General features: G+C 46.6%; 1 protein-coding gene across 1 annotated transcript in view; it reads right to left on the bottom strand.

The window, feature by feature from the left end:
• Nucleotides 1-252: 252 nt before the first annotated feature.
• The window catches only part of TEKT3 (tektin 3), a 35117-nt gene continuing 15795 nt past the window's right edge, over nt 253-19574 (bottom strand). The window contains exons 4-8 of the mRNA XM_053892915.1: nt 16534-16604; nt 11840-11983; nt 10102-10324; nt 7394-7548; nt 253-594 (exon numbers count right to left, since the gene is read on the bottom strand). Coding sequence (XP_053748890.1) covers nt 378-594; nt 7394-7548; nt 10102-10324; nt 11840-11983; nt 16534-16604 — 810 coding nt within the window. The 3' untranslated portion in view covers nt 253-377. The remainder of the gene's footprint in view (nt 595-7393; nt 7549-10101; nt 10325-11839; nt 11984-16533; nt 16605-19574) is intronic.

The raw sequence follows: 19574 nt of genomic DNA, 5'->3' as shown, positions 1-19574 counted from the left end.
ATCTGTGATTCTGGCCCCCACCACCCTCAGAGGAGATACATTTCTACTTCCCAACCCATTCGTGTTACACAGAGAATAACGAGGATAATACAAATAATCCTTTCTCTCTCTCTCTCTCTCTCTCTTTTTTTTTTTTAAATTTCTCCTTTAGATCGGGTGTCTTTATTTCCTTCCCGTAGCTCAGCAGCCTAGTAAATAGTAGAAAATTAAGGTTTGGAAGGAAACATAAGACTTTCCAGGACAGGACGCTCGTACCTTTCTATCAACGCAATCCTTTAATAAGTGAATAGAGGAGCAGCTGATTTCAGTGCTGCCACCAAAGCCCTGTGGCTTTGGTTCTCTTTCCCCGGCTCCTCCTGGGGGGTTGGGGGGGGTCCCTAACAGAAGCCCACCAACCGGAGGGTGTTGGGGAAAGTCTTCCGCGTGCTCATGCACTTTTCCTGGTCGATGTACAGGGAATTGGCTTTGACGGCCAGGTCGTGCTCCAGGGTGGCTTTGGTGTGGACCAGCGACTGCAAGGTGTCCTCTGCCTCCTTCAGACGCTGCTGCAAGGTCTGGATGGTGTCGTCCACCTCGTATACTTCATTGACAAGGCTGCGGAGGCAGAGAAGCGCCCGGTTAGGTTGGCGGAAGTCACTCCCCCGAGACCGGCTATGTGCCCAATTAAGGGCCTGCATGGTTACTGGATTCCCACTGGACGGTGGCTGCTGGGCTGAGTCCCCCAGCAGCCCCACGGGGCACCCCGACGTCAGAAAAAAAGGAACCAGTGCTTGGGCTCCCTTGTGGTTGCGGTACCAGGCCGGGGCCACTCCCCTTAACCACACCCAGAATCCAAAAAGCAAGGATTTGGTTGGGAGTTCAAGCCCCACGCTGGGCTCCGCGCTGGGAGTGGATTCTACTTTTAAAAAAAATATATTATATTTTTTCTTTAATTTTTTTTTTTTTTTTACATTTATTTATGTTTGAGAGACGGAGAGAGACAGAGCACAAGTGGGGGAGGGACAGAGAGAGAAGGAGACACAGAATCCGAAGCAGGCTCCGGGCCCCGAGCTGTCGCACAGAGCCCGAGGCGGGGCCCGAACTCACGGACCGCGAGGTCATGAACCAGCTGAAGTCAAGACGCTTAACCGACTGAGCCACTCAGGCGCCCCCAAAATGTCATATTTTAAAACAGAGGCAAAACTTGTAAACCTGTGACAGTGTGATATTTTTTTAAATAGTAAAAATGGGGGGGGGGGAATCAAAGCTCAGCTGGACTTTCTTATATTTATTTCATCATCGAAATTATTTTCACTGGTAGGGACTTTACTCAGTGGCTAAAATGCAGCACAAACTGTCAACATAGCCTGGGGGCGGGGGGGGGGGGACAGTGGGAGGGGTTAGTTAACGGGACATTCCTCGGATCATAATGCCCCTGCCCCCCAGCAGCGTCCCCAGGTAAGGCCTCAAGTTCCCAGAGTCAACGTACTTGTAAAGGCAGGAAAACATAATAAACAGGAAGCTGATCGTGCTTGAAATCAGCTACAGAACACTGTGGAACAGGCTGTAGTTCCAATTACCTTGTGACGGTAAAAAGAAACATGACACGTTTTTCATTAAGATAAAAGAGAAAAAAAGATTCATTCCATGGAAAAACCTATAGCATCTCCTCAAGTTACATGGGTCAATATTGTTTGAATTGTTTCCTTGAGTATCAGTGAAACTTCCCCCAAACGTCTGTTGACCTTGTCAACGGTGAACTGCCTGGTCTGCTCTGAGCCGCTGCTCTCTTTTGTTCTCTTTTCTACTGGGGTATTACTTTTATCTTATTCATTTGCAAAGAGCTCTTTCAGTATTAGGCATGCTGATTTTTTTTTTTTTTTTGCTGTTTTTTTTTTGTTTGTTTTGTTTTGTTTTTGGTCTGCCTTCCTTCTGGCAAATGTTTTCCCTAAGTTGTTTTTTGCCTTTTTGATTTTGGTTATGATGTTTTTATTATACGTATGATTTCAATTTTTTACAGTAAGCCAAATCTTTCCCTCTCTCTCTCTTTTGGTGATTCCTTCCACCGTGTTTGTATTTAGAAAGTCTTTCTCTTCCTGAGGAGCAGTTAAGCAGGCGCTCCTTTACCCACGGATTTGGCCAATTACACTGAGGAGAGAGGACTACGTGGTCACTTAAGAGAAAGAATAGGAAACAGTTTATAAAAAGACAATAATAGGGGCGCCTGGGTGGCTCAGGCGGTTAAGCATCTGACTCTTGATTTCAGTTCAGGTCATGATCTCACGGTTCGTGAGTTCAAGCCCCACGTCAGGCTCTGTGCTGGCAGAGCAGAGCCTGCTTGGGATTCTCTCTCTTTTTCCCCCTCTCTCTGCCCGTCCCTCCCCCCCCACTCATGCTGTCTCTGTCTCTCTGAAAATAAATAAATAAACTTAATACAATTTAAAAACCAGGGGCGCCTGGGGGGCTCAGTGTGTTAAGCATCTGATTTCAGCTCAGGTCATGATCTCACGGTTCATGAGTTCGAGCCCCGCGTCGGGTTCTGTGCTGACAGCTCGGAGCCTGGAGCCTGTTTCGGATTCTGTGTCTCCCTTTCTCTCTGCCCTTTCCCCTACTCATGCTCTGTCTCTCTCTGTCTCTCAAAAATAAATAAATGTTAAAACGATTTTTTTAATTAAAAAAACAGATAATAATAATGATAGCAACACACTTATTAACTACTTTATTATATATAAATATAGTATATAACATGTATATGTGTATTATATACATTCTATACATGTAGTATATATATAAATATATATGCATATGTATATACAGTCCTAAGTACTTTCCATGATCAGACAATTTAATCCCCATAACAACACCACAAAGTAGATACTACGATTATCCCCATTTTACAGATGACAAAACCAAGGCATAGGAATTTAGGTAACTCTCCTTATAGTTTTGCATGGAACTAGCCATCAGCTGCTTTTATTTTTTTTTAAATTTTTTTAATGTTTTTATTTATTTTTGAGACAGAGAGAGACAGAGCATGAGCGGGGAAGGGGCAGAGAGAGAGGGAGACACAGAATCCAAAGCAGGCTCCAGGCTCCGAGCTGTCGGCACAGAGCCCGACACGGGGCTCGAACTCACAGACTGTGAGATCATGACCTGAGCTGAAGTCAGATGCTTAACCGACTGAGCCACCCAGGCGCCCCTTTCAGCTGCTTTTAATTACCGTGCTGCTCCCCTGTCTGACTCTAGTCTGTTGAAAACACAACTTCAAATTTACCAAATTGTAACTAGTGATTCAATATTAAGGTCTTCTTAAAAAAAAAAAATTAACGTCGTCTTTATTTGGGAATTCATTTGTCAGCAGACTGGAGGGGCATGGAATTAATCAAAATCTACAATAATATAGGGGCACCTGACTGGCTCAGTTGGTAGAGCATGTGACTCGTGATCTCAGGGTCATGAGTTTGAGCCCCACATTAAGCATGGAGCCTACTTTTAAAAAAATTGTCTTAACGTTTATTTATTATTGAGAGAGCGTGAGCAGGGGAGGGGCAGAGAGAGAGATACACAGAATCCAAAGCAGGCTCCAGGCTCCGAGCTGTCAGCACAGAACCCGACGCAGGGCTCCAACTCACAAACCGCGAGATGGTGACCTGAGCCGAAGTCGGACGCTTAACCGACTGAGCCACCCGGGCACCCCTAAAAACATAAAATAAAATAGACAGTAATAATATAAAGAGAACAGTGACAATGAACAGAATAAAGATACGGTGTCCCTAGAGATAGAAAGGGATTTCTCCATCATAGAAAAACACCCAGGCCATGAGAAAATCATTATACCAAGGCAACCGTATAGCTTCACAGAACCCTGCAGCTGGAAAATAAATGTGAGAGGTCATCAAGCCCGGCTTCCTTGTTTTGCAGGCAAGGAAATTGAGCTGGGGGACTGATGAACTGCCCTCTCCACAGGCAGGCGGCCCACATGAATTTATAAGCTTCACGCGGTTATCCAGGAAACCAAGAAGAAAATAAGGAGCCTCGCTGGCCATAATAAGGAACTGGGTCCTATTTCCTGCCCCTGCCCTCTCCGCTCCCTGCAAGCAAAGCACAGAAGCAGAGACCCGGGGAGCTGGCTTCAGGATACAGGACCCCGTTGGGTAAGACCGTCTCATTCCTATTTGTAATCCCCACAATGTAGGGTTGCCAGGTAATATACGGGATGCCCAGTTAAATTTGAATTCCGGATAAGTGTGCAATTTTTTCAGGATACTAGTTTTTTAATTGCAACAGACGACACGCAACATAGAATTTACCATGTTAACCATTAAAAAAAAAATTTTGCAGTCTGTTTATTTGAGATAGAAAGCATGAGTGGGAGAGGGAGGGGCAGAGAGAGAGGGGGAGAGAGAGAATCCCAAGCAAGCTCCACACTGTCAGCACAGAGCCCCGTGCGGGGCTCGAACCCACGAACCGTGAGATCATGACCTGAGCCGAAGTCGGACGCTCAACCGACTGAGCCCCCCAGACGCCCCTTCTCACTCATCTTTCAAGGCCACATCTCACCCCTGGCTTCCTTGTTCTCCGCAGATCACAGAGAGCTGTTCTGCTGAAACCACTCATTTTGGGAGGGGAATTACAGAACTGAAAAAACATTTTGCGTTCAAATACAAATAAAGCTACCGTCATTTTTTTTTTTTTTTTTTTAACGTACCAAGATTATTTAAGTGAAGCAGAGCCTGGTCTGGCCTCCCACCAAAGATGCCAAAAATGTTTTAGCATTGCTTTTGAAAGAACCCCTTCGGAAAACTTGAAATGAAAACAAAAGTCTGGACACGAAAACTGCAATTTTTCACTCACTCCCCTGAGTCCACGGTCTTTCTCGTTTCTTCGTCTACACGGCCAAAGGGTTCCTCTCCGAAGGATGAGGGTGAATAAGGAAAATGATCCCCTCCCTCAGTCGTCATCCCAAATTCCACGGCTGTTCCTCTAGGACCGTATCTTTTGGCAACGACACTTTAACGAGAAATCTTGACGGAAACAAAAGTCGGTTTTGTCCTGAGGTCAGGAAAGGGGCAGGGGCAACAGACATACTGTGGGTTCTACAGGAAGCAAAGGGAGAGTAAATTCTGCGTAGCCCTGAAGGGGGAAGAAGGTAAAAATCACGCAGCCCTGAATGCCTCCTTGTCTGCTTAGACGACTTAGACGGCTGCTCAGAAACCTTTTAAAAAGCAGCCCCTTGTGTGTGGGTCGGATGGCAGTGTGAACAATTTTTGGATCCCCGTCTCCCCTTCTGGTGCCGCTGCAGAAACTCTCAGAGAAGGAAACTTCGCTCAGCGTCCCCGGATAATATTTTCAGAGAGCCACAACCTGCGAGCAAATCCTAAAGGGGCCTGGATGGGCCTTGTTCTCACTCCCGGCGTCCTGGGAAGCAAACGGGCGCTGCAGACTGGCCGTCGGGGGACCTGCCTGGCCTCCAGGGTGGCGGAGGTCAGCTCACCCCGAATAATGCCCGGGCTGCGTGTGGGGAGGGGCTCCCTGGAACCCACTTGGGGAAGCGTGGTGCCAGCCTGGGTGCACTGCTCTGTGATGGCCCGGACGGCCGCCCCGCCGGGAAAAAGGCAGCCGCTCCGTTGGCCTATCGGCTGAAGCAAGCTTCTTAGCATCCGACGCACCCGCCGTAGGGGAATGGTACAATCACCACCCCCGTGAGAGGCGGGGAGAGAGATGGTTGATTGGGTTGAATGGGGCTCTGCGGTGCGGTGGGCAAGGACTCACTCTGCGTCTCTACCCGCTTGTGCCTCAGTTTCCTTGTTTGTAAAATGCGGGTAGTCAGTGAGGTCCTGGAGGGCTGAGGACGGGCCCCGGCACTGAACGAGAGCCAAGCAGCCACTCTATCCCGGCCATCGCCCTCTTTCTTATCTTCACCATCATTGGATTGTTGGCCTCACAGCCATCTCCCTTGGCCTCCAAGGAATCCACACTTGTTTTAGCCCTAGGATAAATCCTTTGTGATGATGAGGGAACCCCATCCGGGAACCAGGCGGGAGACAAGACCAGCGGGCGGCCGTCCCCCCCGCCACCCACCACCGGCACCAGAGAGGAATCTGGAAGTTCAAGAGCAGCCCCTTTTGGCCTCCACTTGCTATAAGTTCGATTTGCTTCCGCACGGGGCCTTTCCTGACCTGAGAAGGGCAATGATGAAATCCAGAAAGAAAAGGCAAACTGGCAGGTGTTGGGAAATTGGACGTGAAGCCAGAATGTGGGGCGGAGCGGAGGGGGTGGGGTGGGGTGGGGGGAAGCTTTGGCCAATTCCCCAGGAACCCATCCCAAAAAGGGATGTTTGAAGTTAAAATCATCATCCTAATCAGATGCATCTAGCGTTCAGCGGCCTCCGAATCTTCCTGTTCCTGTGTATGTGCAGGACGTGACGAGGGCCAGCTGCTTTTGATTTCTACTGAGAACAAAATACACTGAAATGAGCCTAACAAAAAGGGTCCTAGGGGACTACGATGATGGTCCTAATGAGGACAAGAGATATTAAATGCCAAGAGAGGTCAATGAGAACAAGTGAGTGAGAGCAAATAGACAGGGGTCATTGGAACTGGTACCACACGCCCCTTTTCTGATGAGTCCCAGGCGCTGAAATACACACAGGAAACAACACTTACAAGAGAGGTACTTATAAGAGAGGTGTTCTGGAAACCCCAGACCCCAGGAGAGTGCAGAGGAACCCGGACGCCCCACTGGCCCCAATGAATGAGCCTCAATGTTTATTATCATTTTTTTTTTTTTGCATATAGTATTGGTATCATTTCCTTTTTTTTTTTTTTTGTGGTGGATTGTACACGCAAAAAACTTACCATTTATTTACTATAAAATTTTTTTTAAGTTTATTTTTGACAGAGAGACAGAGAGAGAGAGAGAGAGACATAGCATGAGCAGGGGAGAGGCACAGACAGAGGGAGACACAGAATCCGAAGCGGGCTCCGGGCTCTGAGACATCAGCACAGAGCCCGATGCAGGGCTCGAACGCACGAACTGGGAGATCATGACCTGAGCCGAAGTCAGATGCTGAACCCACTGAGCCACCCAGGCGCCCCCATCTCAACTGTTTATAAGCATACAGTTCAGTGGCATTAAATACTTTCAAACTGTGGGGCCTCCCGTCACCACCACCCACCCCCAGAATTATCATTCATTCTCCTCAATTGCAACGTCGTGCCCATCGTGAATAATTACGAACACTTTTGAAGGAGGCTCCTACAGAATCAGCATCACTGTGCTCCGCGATCTGACCGGTGTGAAAGCAGGAAGCGCCTTCATGAAGACCACAGAGCCACCATCGGGCCGGTGGGTTGCCCCCCAGGCGCGTCCCCCCCAGCCTGGCCCTCCTGCCAGGGGCGCTCTCCCACCTCACCGTAGCTGAGCCATGTCCTGGCAGAGCTCTATGTTGGGTCTCCTGGTGCGCTCGTCCAGTCTGGTCTGAGCCACCTTCAGGAAGGCGGACTTGTCCTTGATGGCCTTCTTGATGGATTCTATGGTCATCTCAGTCTGGAAGATCTCCTGCAGGGTCTGTAGGGAGAGGAGCAAATGCCTGAGGCTTCTTGCATTTGAGGAGAGGGCCCCTTGCCCTCCCGTGGGGAGGGGGTTTCTCTGAGCTCCTTGATCCCTCCCAGCCCCATCCCTTGGGAATCTCCGGAGAGCTGACTGTGGGCATCTCTTCCCAGGGCCAGGTGCCACCTGCCAGGTGGGGAGAGTATTTACACGATAGAGATGAGCAAAGACTGCAAATTGGAGCTTCCTTCCCACCCACAACCGCTGGATCACCTGTTGTTAAATATTTAGCAGCACACGTGTGTGCCTAAGGCGGGAGGTGTGAGTGGCCCTTACTTCCCTCCTCAATCAGGACGTCCTGCCTCTTTGTCTTCTTACTAGCCTCATAGAGGCGTTTTCCTGCTGGTGGACGATTTGCCTTGAAGCTAATCAAGTTCAAGTTTCTGGGTGTCTCACTTGCGTGAGAGGAGCACTGGCAGTTTGGGGGTCCTGACTTTTCTCTTTTCGTAAAGAGGGTTCCCCCTGCCCCGAAACTGTATCACCCTGGATCCCTCCCTGGTCTCTTCTCCTAGACCCTGACAATTCCGCCTTCTGCCACGACCTTGACCTCTGCACTCCCAATTCTCCCCATCAGCCCACCACTCTCCCCTTCCTCGGCCACCTTCCTGTGGCCTGGAGACACATCCCAGGGTCACCCAACCTCTGAGTCTCTCTAAGATACAAGATGGCAGGACCAGTGTGTTGCCCATGTGTGTTTACCCCCCAAAGTGCCCAGCATAGTACTTCGAATGCAGCTGGTAGGGGCTAGGGGCTGAATGCTATTCTCTTCCACAGCCCCCCAAAAGTTCCTGTGTCCAAATCCTAACCCCAGTGTCTCGGAATGTGATTGTATTTGAAGAAAGCGCCTCTCAGAGAGGCAATTATATTAAAAAGAGGTCATGGGGGTGTGGCGCCTGGGGGCTCAGTCGGTTACGCATCTGACTTCAGCTCAGGTCACCATCTCACAGTTTGTGGGTTCCAGCCTCACGTCGGATCCTCTCTCCAACCCCCACCGCCCCACCGCCCCTTCCCCGGTCATGTGCCTTTTCTCTTTCTCTCAAAAATAATTAAAAAAAAAAATTTTTTTAAATGAGGTCATGAGGGTAGGTCCTAGTCCAGTACGACTGGTGTCCTCATAAGCAGAGATTAGGACACGAGCAGGCACGGAGGGAAGAGCACGGGACACATAGGGAGAAGATGGCCATCTGTAAGCCAAGGAGAGAGACCTCAGAAGAGACCAACCCTACCCTGCTGACTCTTCAATCTTGGGACTTGCAGCTTCCAGAATTGTGAGAAAATCGATTTGTGGTGTGTAAGCCACCCGGTCTGTCGTGCTTTGTTACGACAGCCTTAGCCAACTAATGCAGAAGTAAATACAGGTTCGTTGAACAAAGGGACTCCGATCACGCGAGCCTTCTAGAGGCCTTTGGAATAGCTTCGGACTGCCCCGTGGACACCTTCCCACTGATGTCTCCTACCGTGTGGCTCCAGCCCGCCTTGGCAAGTTTCTCTTCCCAGGACACATGCCATCCGTTTACAGACCTGACCTCCGCCTCTGACCAGCCACCTCCTGAGGCTTTGCTGGAGACGTCACTCCGCCTGAATGTTCGCTTCCTTCCCCAGACCCCGGCGACACTTTCTGTATTTAGTATCTGGCGACCGCGGTTTATAACTTTCTATCGTTACTGACTGTTCATGAGCTTCCCGTGTGTCGCTGGGAAGCTTCACAAATACAAGCTTCCTGGGGACACGACGGACTATCTTACTTCTCTCTTCTGTAGCGCGCTGCCCAGCTCAACAGATCTCCTGCCCAAAGAAGACACCAGGAGAAGGGGACTTCAACTGCTGCCATCCAGGAGAGCCTGGTGCCCCCAGGGGGATAATATCACCTTCCAGCAACATGGCTGAATGCGTCAGGTTCTTAAAATAAGAAATGAAAACCCATACGCAGCATAATCCACAGAAATCATAACGGCTCCAAGAGAGACGCGAAAGAAAGAGCTCCTTGTTTATCTTGAAACACTCAACTTCTGCTGAAATCCTTCATTTTATTGTCATCGTAAAACGTTTATGCTTAGAGCACTTTAAGAAGTTCAATATCAGAAACACTTTGAACCACCTAATCGTTTCCTGGTTTGGGTTTTGTATGCCAGAAAAAGGGCCTGAAATAATTGAACAGAAAACATCCCTGCCATATGTTCTAATAATACATTTGCTTCCTAGTTACATCCAGCGATCCATTAAACTTTAACCATAATATTTTTGTTTCTATTAACTACTAGGAACCTTTCCATGCACAGTGCATTCTTTGTATTCCAAACACAAGTGGATTCCGATTTCATTTTGACACCTGGCTACGTGGCTAAAATAAACGGCGTGCTTTGTACCGGCTTTAATTTTTCTCAGTCTGGATGGCCAGGAGGTCATGCGTCTTACGGCATCTCGGCGGCAGCGGTGAGAGATTTGTGATCTCAGAGCCCCCTGCCCCATCTATCCGGGTCAGCCAAGGGGTACCACGGGCGCTTGATTTACCTTCGCTAAGTGAATCTGAATCTTATTTTTAGCATCTGCAGTCTCAGCAATACGACTGGTGAAAGACAAGTTCACTTTGTTGAACTGATTCCACATCTCGTTGGCAGTCACAACCAACAGGTTGTGAATGTCGTCCCTTAGCTTGGAAGAGGCCGCTCGCGTACTTTGGGAATGGAGAACATTGTCATCCGTAAATTTGGCCCAGGACTCGGGCACTGAGACCCTGGAGGGAAAAAAAAAAAAGTAGAATCATACGTGGGTGACAAGGATGAATCGGCCTAGATGGTCTGCAGGAAATCATTCATTTTGTGAAAGACAGAACCCCATAGCAATGAATCCTGGTTTTATTGCCTAAAATATAAACATCAGAGCAAAGCTTGTCGACACTTTTCTTAATTGTTCCTTATTTTCCTGCTAATGTTTCTGTAAATCCAAAGCATACACTAAGTCCAGTCGGGAGGCCTGGGGGGATTGATGAAGGGTATCAGCGTGTTGAGTCATAAGAAATGTGTCTCACTGGCCCACTAAACATATGAAGAAACATCCAACCTCAGGAGTAATCAAGGAAGTACTAACGAAAACAGTAATATAGTAATAACCCTTTACTGGAATAGCAAAGAGTGAAGAGAATGATAATGTTGTGGTGAGCATGTTTTAAACGTGTTTTAATGTTTATTTATTCATGGGGGGAGGGGCAGAGAGAGAGGGACAGACAGAGAATCCCCAGCAGGATTCCCCGATGCGGGCTCAAGCTCACGAACTGTGAGATCATGACCTGAATCGAAATCAAGAGTCAGATGCTTACCCAATTGAGCCAGCCAGGTGCCCCAAGGCAAGGAAAATATGCTTCATTTCAACTGTGGTCATGGTGATACAGGCATAGAAATTTGTCAAAACCCACCCAAATGTACACCAAATGTATTTCAGTGTAGGTGAATTTCACTTCAATCAAGTTGGGTTTTTTTTTTTTTTAAAGGGAAGGATTGGAAAAAGACCATGAACCCAAGACTGCATCCAGGGGCCTGGCATGGAAACCACTGATGGAACAAGTTTAATGTTCAACATTTAAAGCAACAAGCAGTGATGGGGCGCCTGGGTGGCTCAGTTGGGTAAGCGTCCGACTTCGGCTCCAGTCGTGACCTCACAGTTTGTGGGTTCAAGCCCCAAGTTGGGCTCTGGGCTGACAGCTCAGAGCCTGGAGCCTGCTTCAGATTCTGTGTCTCCCGCTCTCTCTACCCTTCCCCCACTTGCACTCTGTCTCTGTCTCCCAAAATAAATAAACGTTAAAAAAAATTTTTTTTAAGCAACAAGCAGTGATGATAAAACAGGAAGCTGTTTTTTTATCCCACAGTTTCTGCTTCAAGTAGCTGTTATTTTCACAGGTAGAACTATAAACAAATATTCTTTTTTTTAGCTTTTAAAAATATGTATTCTTGAAGTACAGTGGATTACAACGTCCTAATAGTTTCAGGTGTACAACACAGTGATTTGATGATTCTATACATTACTCGGTGCTCACCACAATAAGTGTAAACAACAAATATTCTTTTACAAAATAATACAGGATGCAAGAGTCAAGGCCTGACGGAGAAATATGCACGCTTACTGAAGATCCGTCCAAAGCAGGGAGGATCTTTTCTCTTCCCATGTTTTCCACTTCTAACCTGCATCATTTTGAAGGGAGAGAGAACGAATCAAATGACGTCAAAATCCTAGAAGTGCTTCGTGCCCAACTTACGTCGCATCGACCCTCTCCACTCCGCGAAAGTAGCTGACACCATCCGACGTGTTGCGCAGATGGTGGCATTTATCGTCGATTCGGTAAGCTGCCTGTTTGTCACTCAGGTCCTTCTCCAGCTCGTGCTGGGAAGCTCTGTTAGCTCTGTTAACACCGAGTGGGGGAAACGGAACTTCAGGTTTAGGCAACAATTTGATATGAGGAAGAGTAAATACCCTTCTGTGCAGGGACCCATCCACCACTGTGGTCTGGGTCTCTCCTCTTGCCCACAATGTCCAGCTTCCCAATTAACAGGCGCCCTCCCCGAAGGTGTCCATACATGCGAGTAATTAGAACCCTGCCCACACTGCCCCTCCCATGGTGTGTGGTGGGGCTCGGGAGAGAAGAGGTGCAGACAAACAGAAGGTTTGAAGCCCTGAGGCTGGGGCCCATCTTCCCCACACAAGCCCTGTTCCAGGAAGGATACTGGTTTAAAGTAATCTGTCCACACCTGTGCCTCTCTTTCCTTCTTCTTTTCCCTCTTCTATATCCTAATCCCCCCATTCTTTGAGTCCCACTCTGTGAGAAGTTTTGAGACATTTAAAGCCAGCTTCCCTCCATCTAAAAGTGACTTCAGTTTGTGCTCACGGGAGGCTGAAGAAGTTTGCCAGGAGATAGAAACCAAGAGTCAAAATTCAGCTCTGGGGCAGGGGAGAGAGTGCTTGAAAGCAGATCAGGAATTGGTGGCCCCCAGGCTCATATGCTCCAGCAGCCACCCTTCTGGGAAGGAAGAGACTCTCAGATGCATGGTGCTTCCTGCTCTGCCAAACAGAGAAGAGACCCAGCAGTTCACCACGAGAGAGATAGGCCCGTGGGGTGGGCATGGGTGACGGGTGAGCCACATCTTTACTCAGGCAGCAGTCGATTCAACAAATGCCTGAGTGTCCACTACATGTCAGGCACTGTTCTCCAAGCCCGAATGCATCCATGGACAAGGCAAACATCTCTTCTCTAAAGAAGCTGACATTCTAGCAGGAGGAGACAGGCAATACCCCTAAGGAATAAGGAAATCGTGTGGTTCGTTAGCAGAACAAGGCAGAAAACAAAGCAGGGAAAGGGAAACAAGAGTGTGAGTGATTATTTAAGTAAGATGGTCAGAGTAAGACTCCTTAAGGAGGCAGTGTTTGAGCAAAGACTTGCAGGAGGAAGAAATAGATCAGGCAGGACCTTGCTGGGTGTTGGAAGGAGTCAAGTTTTGTTCCGAGTGAAGGGAGAGACCGCTGATGTACAATTTTAAAGGATCATTTGGTGCTGGGTTGAGAACAGACAGCAGGGGACAGGCAGACCCATTAGCAGATGGGTACAGTTAAGTTACGCAGGAGAAGGATAGTAGTGGCTTTGACCAACGGGGTAGTGGTGAAGGAGGTGACAAGCGTTCGGATTCTGAGTGTTTTAAAGAGAGAGCCAATCTCTCCTAGAAGCTTAAACATCAATGGAGAATAAGGAGGTGACATTGAGTAATTGGAATAGCAGAATTCCATCAACAGAGATGGGTGAGGCTGTGGGTGAGTAGGCTGGGGAGAAAACGGAAGTTCAGCCAATACATTGAGCTCAAGCGTCCATTAGACATCCAAGTGGAGCTACCAAGGAGCTTGTTGGAACTTGGGAGAGAGGTCTGGGATGGAAATAAAAATTGGGGGATCATTAGCATCTAGATAGTATTTGAAAACGCAGGACAACTGGATGGTCTTCATCATTTTGGTATTCCTGGCACACAGAACGGTCTTGGCATATGGAAGCCATTTGGTAGAGCCTGTGTTGAACTGACTAGACTAATCCCAGCTGCCTGTACCTTTAGGTAAGTCAACTGACCTATCAGAGCCGATTCCTTTTCCATAAAATGGAAATGAGGGTAGCAACATGCCAGTAGTCTGCATTTTGTGAATCCTAAAACAATCCTGGGAACTCTAAAACACATGCAGAAGTTGAAAGATGGGAGAGTTGCCTCCCCTTGCTATTTCTGCGTTCAGTCTCCTGCTTCGGGTTCTTCTGTTGAAACTCTAAGATTAAGGCCTTTCTGACTTGTGGTCTGGGACCAAGATGCCCCATAGCCTTCCTCTCTTGGGCTGACATGCCCTGGACTTCCTCTGACCTGACCTCAGAAACTCCCTTAGGAAGGTGTTAGAGGCAGCATCCCATCAACCTATCTTATAACCCAAGATGGGAAAAATCCTGGCTGCCATATTGCTGCCTAATGACATTCCATTTTCAACTGAGATCCAAATTGAGGCCTTCGTTGTGTGTTCCAAAACAAATAAAGTTACGAAACTCTCCTCCCATCACCTTTCCTGGACCAAGCCCAAAGACCATGTAGGCAACCCCACAAATCCTGGAGAAACCCACCCAGGAAATGAGGTAGACATTCTGCCCACTGCGTATGAAATGAAAGCCACGGTCTTTAAAGCATCGCTAACAAAGGTTCCAAACAAGTGCACGTGTGGAGACACAACTTTCTGCAAAGGCCTGAACAGGGCCAGGAATGGCTGGGAATGAGACAATTTATAAATGAGACTGATAGGAAGATGTGGCTGTTCCACAGTAGAACAATCTGGGCAAGAAGCTTGAAGAACATGGAAGATGAGCTGCAAGGTTTTAGGTTATAAAGAAAACAGGATTGGGAACTGGAGCTGGAGAAGAGAGAACAGACACGATTCTGTGAACCATGCTAAACTGTGGTTCTGTGATTCCCAGGGAACAGAAGCCAAGAAGTAATGTCAGAACTGCACTGCCTTGTGGTTACAGCTCAGGAAAACTGTATATGGTCAACCAAACCATGTACAGTCAGTCATCCTTAACTAATCTTCTACCTCTCTTCAGTATTTCTGTACTAAAGAGCCTTTCCAATCAGACAGAGAGAGAGAGAGAGAGAGAGAGAGAGAGAGAGATCTCAGCCATCTAAATCTCGCCAAACTTCAGAGCATCAATCCTGATGGGCACAGTGAGCAAACAATACAGACACTATGGATACCTCTATGACACTTAGGTATACCCTGTAGGCTATCCCACATTATCCTTGATAACATTAATATTAGCAGAAGCAGCCTCTCCTTTGGATGACATATTCGATGCTGCTTTCCATGACCCATAACCAGACGAACATTAATTTTTCTAGTCATGTTAGGGAAGAGGCTCAACCAATGTGTTTTCTATGCTGACAGCTGTTTATCATTGCTTAAGACCTTCCTTTGATTATTATTCTCCCTTGCCCCAACCCCCATCATAAGTAGTAAATACCTCCTATCTGCTATTGCCAAGAAAAGAGGAATTTGTATTCTGGTAGAGAGTAGGATGGGCGAACAATTGTAATGCAATGGGAAGCAGTCAGTGCTGTAATAGCACAACCAGAGCACTGGGGAGGGGACCGTGGGCAATCAGGGAAGTCTGAGTCTTTAAGGAGTTATGGAAATCACCATTAAAGTGAGCCACAATTCATTACTTCTCCAACTGTTGGGCTGAATATATACCAGTCACTCTCTCATCAAAGAATGAAAGCCTGAGTTGAAAGAAATCTTAGCCATGTCTCCAAATTAGGGCAGAAATCCTTTCTTTAGCATCTTAAAATGATTTCTTTAACTATGAACTTAAAGCAAGCACTCCAGGGCACGTGGGTGGCTCAGTCAGTTCCGGCCCAGGTCATGATCTCACAGTTTGAGTTCAAGCCCTGACTAGGGCTCTGCACTGACAACTCCAAGTCTGAAGCCCTTCCCCCACTGGTGTGCACATTCTCTCTCTCTCTCTCTCTCTCTCTCTCTCTCTCTCTCTCTCTTTCTCTCAAAAATAAATAGAAATTAAAAAAACCTCATTTCAACCTCCAAATAAAAATGTATATGGGAATGTAAGCTGGTGCAGCCACTCTGGAAAACAGTATAAAGTTTCCTCAAAAAACTAAAAATAGAACTACCCTACAACCCAGCAATTGCACTGTTAGGTGTTTATCCAAGGGATACAGATGTGCTGTTTCGAAGGGACACATGCACCCCCATGTTTACAGCAGCACTATCAACAACAGGCAAAGTATGGAAAGAGCCCACACGTCCATGGATGGGTGAATGGATAAAGAATGTGGTTGGTATATATACACAATGGAGTATTACTCGGCAATCAAAAAGAATGAAATCTTGCCATTTGCAACTACGTGGATGGAACTGAAGGGTATTACACTAAGTGAAATTAGTCAGTCAGAGAAAGACAAAACTCACATGACTTCACTCATATGAGGACTTTAAGAGACAAAACAGATGAATATAAGGGAAGGAAAACAAAAAGAATATAAAAACAAGGAGGGGGACAAAACAGAAGAGACTCATAAATATGGAGAACAGAGGGTTACAGGAGGGGGTGTAGGAGGGGGGAGAGGCTAGATGGGTCAGGGGCACTAAGGAATCTACTGAAATCATTGTTGCACTAGATGCTAACTAACTTGAATGGAAATTTAAAAAAATTAAATTAAAAAAATTTTTAAAAAATGTAAAAAAATAAAACTTTTTAAAAATAAAATAAATAAAATTAAAATGTATAGGTGTGCATGCACGTGTGTGTATGTGTATCCATCTACAACAAATCCTTACATAAGACGCTAAGAGAAATTTAAACAGGAGGCACAATAGCACAGTTTGGAGACGTGATTTTACGTTGTATATAGAGTTACAACTTACGCAAGTTGAGCGATGGCCTTATCCAAATGAAGCTTCATCCTTTCTTCACAGCACAGAATAATGTCAACCTCCTATGCGATTAAAAAACAAAACACATTAACGTTTTTCATCATCAGGTACAACATCCAACAACGTGACAACACATCAATAAAGGGCAACTTGGTTCCTGGGGGGAAAAAAAAAGAAAGTGTCAAATAAAAACAAGAGAACAGTTTTTACATCCCCTTAATTACCGACATCCCCTCATGATGCTGCAATCTAAACATGAGAATGAGAGTTTCCCTTTTCTGGAGCTACCGGAAAATTACATGAAGGAACTAGTCGGGACGGGGATAAAACTGTCGCATTTTTCTTTATTTTTATCTCTGGTCCTTAATCAAAACAATCAAACGGTACGTAAATACAGACATTCTGGTGAATTTAACTCAGGCTTCTTTTATAACTATTCTTCAGAGACGATAAACTGGGGAGACAGAGGAACAGCCAATAAGGGACTTCCCTCTGGCGGGGCATGTAACCTCCAACAGACCCAGCTCTTTGGTCCAAATGGAAACTTGACCTCCACACCAGGAGGCCAGCCCTCCCTCGGCCCTGCCTGTGCCCTTGCAGTTCAGCTCTCACACTCCTACAAACACCTTTGTAGCCTCTCTCCTTGTCCACGTGCATGGCATTCAGATGCCGCCAGGATACATGCACTATTACATAGCATGTGTTGTATCACAGATGTTTTAAATAAACATTTCTCGCTTCCCTCTGAAGATCGTGTTCACATAAGAAAACCCAGAAACCCAAGACAGCAGCAAGAAGACATTTCAGGGGCGCCTGGGTGGCTCAGTCTGTTAAGCACCCGACTTCGGCTCAGGTCATGATCTCACGGTTTGTGAGTTCAAGCCCCACATCGGGCTCTGTGCTGATGGCTCAGAGCCTGGAGCCTGCTTCGGATTCTGAGTCTCTCTCTCTCTCTGCCCCTCCCCCACTCAGGCTCTGTCTCTCTCTGTCTCAGAAATAAATTAAAAAAAAAAACATTAAAAAAAAAAGAAGAGAGAGAGAAGACATTTCAAAAGTGCCCATGGTCATTGCTGCCACTACTTCAAGCACAGAGTGATCACACTAGACACACTTATTTGTGGCCTGCCTTTTCATTTGAACCTTGAACGTTTCCCCATGACATTAAACAATACCGTGATGAACACTCTCAGTCAAAATTTGGACACCACCAAAGGGTATGCCTTTTGTCGAGGTTTTGACAAATACAGCCCAACTGCCCTTCACAGAAGCCGTGCCCCTGTATAACCACAAGTGAGGGTACACCTCATTACCTCACCTGTTACGTGGTCACCACCAGATCTTCTCCATTGTTCCCGGGGCGACAGGACCCCTCCCCCAAACAGCAAACGTGATGAAATTAATAGTTTGACTCATGTTTGCTCATCGTTCGGCTTTCTTCTTTTGTGAACCACCTGTGTCTCCACTTTTTCTGGGGCTTTTTTTCTTATTAATTTATATATTTAAAATGCAATCCTTTCCCATCACAGAAGTCATAACTGTATACATAAATACATATAGTATTAAAATATATGTATATTTTTAACCAGTTTGTCCCTTGCCTTTGTATTTTCACATAGTGGTTTCGACACATAGACAGTCGTGATTTCTATAATGTCAAATCTATTAAATATCCCCTTTTGGTATCTGCCTTCATTAATTTGACTATAAAGGCCTTCTTCACTCCAGTATCAGTTACTACTCAACTATATAGTCTTCTCATTCTTTTTTTAATGTTTATTTATTTTTGACCGAAAGAGAGAGGGAGAGAGAGGGCAAGTAGGGGAAGGGCAGAGAGAGAGGGAGAGCCAGAATCTGAAGCAGGCTCCAGGCTCCAAGCTGTCAGCACAGAACCCGACGTGGGGTTTGAACTCACGAACCGTGAGATCGTGACCTGAGCCAAAGTCAGACGTTCAGCCGACTGAGCCACCTGGGCGGCCATTTTTTTTCCCTTAGACAGAGAAGACAGCACACAAGCAGGGGAGGGGGCATAAGGAGAAAGAGAGAGGGTGGCCAGCAGGGTGGGGGGGGTGGAGAAGGGTTCATGGAATAGAGAATGCCTAAAACCAAAGACCTTTGGAACTGTCCCCAGTGTTAGTTTATATATTAATAGGTACTCAAAGGTTCATTTGGCCTTAACTAGGTCAAGGAGTTAGCCTGGCCTGGGAGGACCAAAAAGACGGTACCCTGATCGGTTCCCCAAGAGAAGCCATTCTGGAAGAATTTGATGGCTGTCACTGAACGTGAGTCAGAGTCAACAGAATTCACGAGAAAATATGTCGAGGCACCCGCCTTCGCGAAAAGCAGGCCTTTTAAGACTATTTCTTGTCTTTGCCGGTGCTTATTTAATTATTCTAAAAAGGTAGAGTCGTGCTGGTAAAAAGAGAAGATATGCTAATATTACCACTTGGAGTAAGATATGGGTGCCCTCGTTACTCGAATGGCAATGACCAAGGTACCCCTCAACTGATGAACCATTGTTCTAGCTGCAGATTTCGTTATCTGGATATAAAGCAGCCTCTGCTACTGGTCTAGACAACATTATCGTTCTCGAACTGGGAAGGGACTTGTAACTCTACTATATATTCAGGATACTCTATTCCTGATCACTCGTGTGCAGCAGTTGGGGTCTGTGGCTTTTACAAAGTAGATTGTGTGACCTCTCTGTAGTGGCCAAATTTCCCTGAGTTTCTTATTTCCACTCATATTTCTTTCAGAGAATCGGGCAGTGAAGAAAAGCAGAAGAGCCAGGGACAGTCTTCTGCTTATGACCCTTCACGGCAAGAGATCACTAAAAATAATTTAATACAATGTTAAAAGGAACCCTGATAACTTGCGAGGATACAATTACTGATGGCCAGGCTGTTAGCTAGTCCAATTGCCCTTCTTACCAAGGATTCGTCTTTTACCAAGGACCAGTCACGGAAAGGCCAACTGGTGGGACCCAGCCAAGCTGGTTCGGGGATAGTGAACCGATTGGCTGAGGCAGAAATTCA

This window comes from Panthera pardus, unplaced genomic scaffold (genome assembly GCF_024362965.1).
Source record: "Panthera pardus isolate Hobbes unplaced genomic scaffold, ASM2436296v1 HiC_scaffold_3, whole genome shotgun sequence".
In the NCBI taxonomy this organism is placed as follows: Eukaryota; Metazoa; Chordata; class Mammalia; order Carnivora; family Felidae; genus Panthera; species Panthera pardus.
This window is presented reverse-complemented; position numbering and strand designations above follow the sequence as displayed.